The 6,288-nt window shown below is 36.0% G+C and overlaps 1 protein-coding gene across 1 annotated transcript; it reads right to left on the bottom strand.

Annotated features, from left to right (window-relative positions):
* Window positions 1–2,680: 2,680 nt before the first annotated feature.
* On the bottom strand, window positions 2,681–5,855 carry LOC111407146 (clathrin light chain 2-like). Its single transcript, XM_023036468.1, has 3 exons — window positions 5,326–5,855; window positions 3,450–3,603; window positions 2,681–3,362 (listed from the first exon to the last, which is right to left on the bottom strand). The coding sequence occupies exons 1-3, from the start codon at window positions 5,703–5,705 to the stop codon at window positions 2,919–2,921; spliced, it is 978 nt and encodes a 325-aa protein (XP_022892236.1). The 5' UTR covers window positions 5,706–5,855; the 3' UTR covers window positions 2,681–2,918.
* Between the last annotated feature and the right edge of the window lie 433 nt (window positions 5,856–6,288).

The raw sequence follows: 6,288 nt of genomic DNA, 5'->3' as shown, positions 1-6,288 counted from the left end.
GGATCCAAATAATGTTAGCACAATGAGTACTATTTACAATGCATATGCAAGACGTAGATGGATCGATAAGGCGGGAAAAACACAAATGCAATAGTTACTAAGCAAGTTAAAAGTTGTGTGGCATAGGTCTCATAAAAAAATAGATGAAGCTAGAGACCTTTTTTTTTGCACATCCAACATCTGTCGATTTTTCACATAATTTTTTTTATGTGTACTTATAATTGATTGTACTTACAAAACCAACAGGTATTGATGCACTCTTTTTGGAATTATTGGGGTTACTTTAACCCAAAGGACATTTTTCTGTTGCTTACGAGTTCATGGAAGTTGAATGGGAAGCAAATTATACCTACGCAATGGAAAAGTTGAAAACCTTAATAAACCATGATGTCTTGTCGCAGGTTGTTGTTGTCACAGATGAATTAAGCTAGTGTGTCAGATGAATTTTGACACTCAGTTGACCTACACTCACATTGGTATGGGACCCGCTCCGATCTCAAGGGGGTAAAAAATGTAAAAATTGGCACTCCACCTACCCCAATTGTGAGTGTAGGTCAACCGGAGTGTCAAAATTCATCTGGCACCCCAGCATGATTGGTCACATATAGGGAATTGGCTCTTATTCAAACAGTTTGTTTCGACCGATAGAACTGAGATTAATTTGTTGACCTTTGCTTTTTGCTATTTATGAAAAGGATCGACATGAGGAGAAAATTGAAAAATAGTAAAAATTATAAATACATTCATGTTGAATGGATAATTACAAGTTCTTTTGTTTGAAAAAAATAATCATTGTTATAACTAGCAATTCCTTTTCGACTAGGTGTTACCAACGTGAGTCACGGTATGGAATGGGCTGAAACGTTCCACGACTTTGTTTGACTAGGTTTAGCAACATTCTATTTTATTTTTCTTTTTAATTCTACCGTTTCAAAATCGTACAATAAAAAGATCGATCACTGTTAAAAAAGAACAAATTTGCCTTTTTTGTATAATCATTAAATTTTGTCATTTAACTTTAACATTTTAAATTGCAATTGAGGGACAATTCAATACTAAATTCAAGAAACAAGTGCAGGCTTAGGACATATCCTTCATTCATATTGTGATTAGCATGTCTATCTCTAAATATTCCAAATCTTGATTAAAGAAAAAAAAGGAAAAATCTTCCAAAACTACATAACATTTTCCAGAGTGAAATTACTTATTTAATTATTTAAAAAAAAATGGAAAGAAAGAAAAGATTAAGGGACCGTTTGGAAGTGATTTTTCACACCAAAAAATTGATTTTTTGATCGTTATTTCACTATTTCAGTCTTAAAGATTGACTTCATTTTTCCCAGGTGACCCCGACTTTTTTCTTAGCGGTCAAAAAGTTAATTCTTAAAATCGCTCTGAAACGGGACGTGAGAACTGTAGAAGGAAGAGAATTTCACGCATCTATACCGACAAAAGGTTTTTGCTGACTAGGAAAAGTGTCATGGTCACCTGTAAATGTGGATAAGACTTCTGACCAAGTCGTCGTATATCCCAATTTTCAAACCATTTTTTTCTTGAACCATCTATCTAATCATCCCTAAATAAATTATAATTATCAATATTATTATCACATAATTCTCAAGATTCACAAATTAGTGATCTAAATTGACATCTAAACCCACAAAATAATTTTACGTCTTTGATCCAAGTGCCCACATTGTACTTTTTTAAGGAAAAAGTTATAAGTACAGGTTGATAGAATTTATATCGATGTTGATGTAGCGATGCACGATTGACCTTTCTTCTCTCTCTTCATCCTTCAATGATTACTAGGGATGTTAAACTAGTCAAGCGGCTCGCCGGTTCATTAAAACTCGGCTCATAGGTGGCTCGGGCTCGTCAAATGATGAGCCCAAGCAGAGCAGGGGCTCAATCCCACGAGCCGAGCATGCTCCGCTCGTCGAGCCCACGAGCGGCTTGTGGGTTGTGTGCCTACGAGCCATTTTTGGCGAGCCCACGAGCTCGGCTCATCCCATTGCCATCATTAATGATTCCATGTCATGGATTGTAGGTTAAAATTTCCTGTACTTAGCATAATTGCTTTTTTAATTATCTTTTAGTTTTGGATAATGTTGCCACCTACTTTAGCTCCCCACCTTTCACTATAAATGCTCGATACATTGCACACGGATTTCCCATCCTTTATACATTTTCCAGTCAGTGTTAATTTCTTGATTCTGTGGGTACATTCAATTTGGTCACTTCTGACGATTTTCTTGTTGGAAAAAGAAAATGTTGGCAATATTCAAGAAGGGTTTGGTAAATCCACCACAAGAATTGAATAGCCCAGCTTCACCTCAAGCTTCTATTATAACAATTATCAACATAACATAACATAGAAAGATTTTACACATTTACTCTTAAGAAAATTTGAAGAGGATGACAAACATACTCCTCAACTCATCAAGTTGGTGTCTTCAAGACTTTTTCCATCAGCTGGACCATTAAAATCGCATGGCTTACTTTTTGACGAGTAAATAGATAAATACTTTATCTCATTAAAATAATTAAAAACAACAGGGAAAAAAATGTTCCAAGGGAAAGATAGAAGACCACTTCTATGTTTCCCAACCCCAGAGAAGATATGTTTTAGCAGCATTAACAGGCAATTCAGATCCTAATGAAGAAAGAACACCAGAAACGAAGATTACCGTATCAAACCATGTATAATATTCTTCGAACAATTCAGTACACAACACCACAAATCTCAATTGATAAAAGCTCAAAAATGTAAGAATATGTCTTCAACAATACTCTCTATCTTCCATAAACACTGGTTTAGCAAACTGGCATGAATGAAATAAGATATTTAGAATCATGGAGATAAAGAGAACCTTTTCGTAGGGAAGACTCTGAAGGAAACAATCTAATTAATGAAATCAGCTAGCAGGCTGGCTTTTGGCTGGAGCAACGGGTTCTTCAGTTGCGAGTGAAGAACCATTAGAAGTCGCATCCTTTGCAGGTGCATTGGGTGCCTCTTTAGCCACTGATCCAGTTGCACTACTCACCACATCTTTCTCGTTTTTGACATTTTTTCCATCTTTGTCGACTTTCCCATCCTTGGCTGGAGGTGGCGGGGGCGGTAACATGTGAGATGGAGGGTTATGCTTCAGCTTCACCAATAGATGGCGCATTCTTGAAAGATCAGTAGGTTTTCCGGGTTTGGGCCCTTGAATGACAGTTATTGATGGCTTCTTCTCTTGATCCTTCTTCCTTCCCTTCTTCTCAATATTGGGTACCTCATTAGGAACGAGCTCCGCGATAGCTTTCCAGTATTGTTTTTCAGCTTCTTTGTGGAACTTTTCTTGATTGGCCAAATACAACTGTTCAATGTAGAAATTTATCAAATCAAAATTTCTCTCTTTGTGAAATAATCATAAAATCAGGAGTACAGTTCTCGAAAGATTAACCTTCTCTTTCTCTCTGTTGGTGGTCTTGTTGGTCTCTACGTTAAGCTTTCTTTTCTCATAGAAAGCTTGTTTATACTCTTCACCTTCTTGTATAATTTGGGCTCGAAGCTCTTTTTCCCTCTTCTCCTTCTCTTCAAGGCGAATAGCATTTTGCCTGCACCCAAAAAACAAATTTACGAGTTAAGTTGTGACCATCTTTTATCATCACGTTTCATTTCACTTATGCTTTTAAAGACAAAGAAGCATGGGTTTTAACACTGAAAAATTAGAAAGCTTGTTTATACTCTTCACCTTCTTGTATAATTTGGGCTCGAAGCTCTTTTTCCCTCTTCTCCTTCTCTTCAAGGCGAATAGCATTTTGCCTGCACCCAAAAAACAAATTTACGAGTTAAGTTGTGACCATCTTTTATCATCACGTTTCATTTCACTTATGCTTTTAAAGACAAAGAAGCATGGGTTTTAACACTGAAAAAGTGGTAAATTAACGATTGTTTCCTCTTCTTCTGTTCCTCATTTATTTAAAGATCGATAATGAGGGTTCCTTATTTACTTAAAGATTGTAATGAGGAGATATTGTCTCATTCATACCGAGTAGAAAAGAAAACCGTCTAAACAAGAAAAGTGGTATTAAACAGTTTCTCTTTTCATGGACTAAAAGAAGGAGAAGTATAAACACAAAGAATTGCAATAGACAGCGTGGCAGAAGAATTTCATCCAGTTTCATATCTTTGTTAATTTTTGGTCTATAGAATCAGAAGACCTTGACTTCTACATAGTGCAATCAGAATGTTAATTGATGAATAAAAACGTCTTCCATTTAAGGAGAATTGTTCACAGAACTTCAAATATAGTCCATCAACAATAGTGATTTGCTGGATAGGGGTATAGACAAGCATCTCAAGGTCAAGCTTTCATTTATTCAAGATTTGCTTGATATCATAAACCAGTCGTACAAATCATTTATTTTCCATGCCAACCTAACTGAGGCTGAGAAGCTTAACTATACTACATTTAATATATTCTGATTAAAGGACATGAGCTGAAAATGTTTACAAGCTTAGAAGTATGTCAAGCTTAGCATTTTTAACTATTTAGGAAAGCACCAAGGCATACAATCCAAAATATAATAGAGGCATGGTTGGAAATGTGAGCTTCTGGACTCACATCTGTACTAGGGCTATATATGCTTGATTTACGTATCATTTGTCTTGATAATAATTGATTTTGCTACTTCCCAAACCTACAAGTCCATAAAAATTCGACGGCTCATCAAACCAAATATCTAGATTTCAAATCAACAGATCATGAACAGAACTCTCCAAAGAGCGATTTTGTCTATAAAACTTCAGAATTCTAAATTATATACAGAAAATTCATATTGGAATCCATACTTATCTCTGAATATCAAAACAAGCTAACAATCCACACTGTTGATGGGGGTTAGAACCAATCAGATGGCCACGTGAAACGTACCAAGTAGTATAAAAGAATAAGATCTATTTTCGCTCAAGTTTACAACTGGATTCATGGGTTAAACTTCATAACCACCGTGTAAATAAAATGATCTGACAGAGTTGAAGGAGAACAAATAAATGTTCCAAGATAAGAAAAATAAGCAAGCAATGCCAAGACCCCCAAAATCATACTTGAATAGATCAAGCTACTAGATCCTTTTAAGTTACGCCAATATATCATCCGATAAATGCAAAAAAAAGATCGAGAGAGAAAAGATAATCGCATCATTTTACAAACCTGGAGTCTGGTTAGAAATTAAGTAGACGTTGTTCTCATTGAGCAATAGATCTAACAACATTATAGACTTAACCGCATCAAATAGTTAATATTCACATTGCTGATCTAGTATGAAAAAACTAACCTCCGCCATTCACGAAGAGCGAATCCTTCTTCAGGTTGCAACTCAGTGGGAGGCGGAAGGATCGGACCGTCAGAGCTAAACATTCCCTCCGAATCTTGGCCAATATCATAAGGTGCCTTCCCGTTGCCATTCGAGAACGGGACCGAATCAGGACTCGACCCGAATCCGAAAGGATCGGAATTATCCACCGAGTGCGATACGTGATCCACTGTCACATATTCCGACTCCTCGAACTCCGTAGTATACACTCCATCGCCACCGGAAGCCGAGTAAGGCGGAGTTTCAGGCATGGTGAAGGCGGCGTAACCGGTGAATCCACCGTCGTCAAATGCACGCGCCGAGGCATCTCCGTCCATGCTAAACGCGTCGAATGATGCCATTGATCTCACTAATCACTATTCTCTCTCCAAAATCTCTGTCTATATGCAATAGATGAATCGGAGTGAGAAGTGATGTTACAATCAAAGGAATCGAATTGATGTGTCTACACTATCTTCCAAACATGGTTAATTTTAATATTCCCTTTCCTTTTCCTTTTTCTTTTCACTGTTTCTTTCTTAATTCGGCTTCAATTCTTTGTACGCCGATTCACAGCTCCGCACTGTTACTTTTTAACAAAAAATTAAGCCCCATTCATAGCAGGAAAATAAATTTTGAAATAGCACATTTTTTAAGAATATGTAATTAAAAAGTCAGAAAATTGAATTCAAATGTAAAATATTTTATTGTGAAATTTTGTTGCTGAAAAAAAATTAAAATAATGGTCGACTTTGCAGCTAACCATGTTACTTATGGACTCATTATTGACTTTTTCTATCGTATTTTATGTGAATCCTATATTATATTTAAGTATTCTCAAAATTTTTACAGAAACATTTTTATCTTTTTTGATAAGTTGACCACCCTAGACGGTATGTTCTACTAATAATGAAACTTTTTTTGTTTATTATATAAAAAAAAAAA

This window comes from Olea europaea, chromosome 13 (assembly GCF_002742605.1).
Source record: "Olea europaea var. sylvestris chromosome 13, O_europaea_v1, whole genome shotgun sequence".
Taxonomy (NCBI): Eukaryota; Viridiplantae; Streptophyta; class Magnoliopsida; order Lamiales; family Oleaceae; genus Olea; species Olea europaea.
Note: the sequence above shows the minus strand (reverse complement) of the source record. Positions and strands in the feature narration are given on the sequence as shown.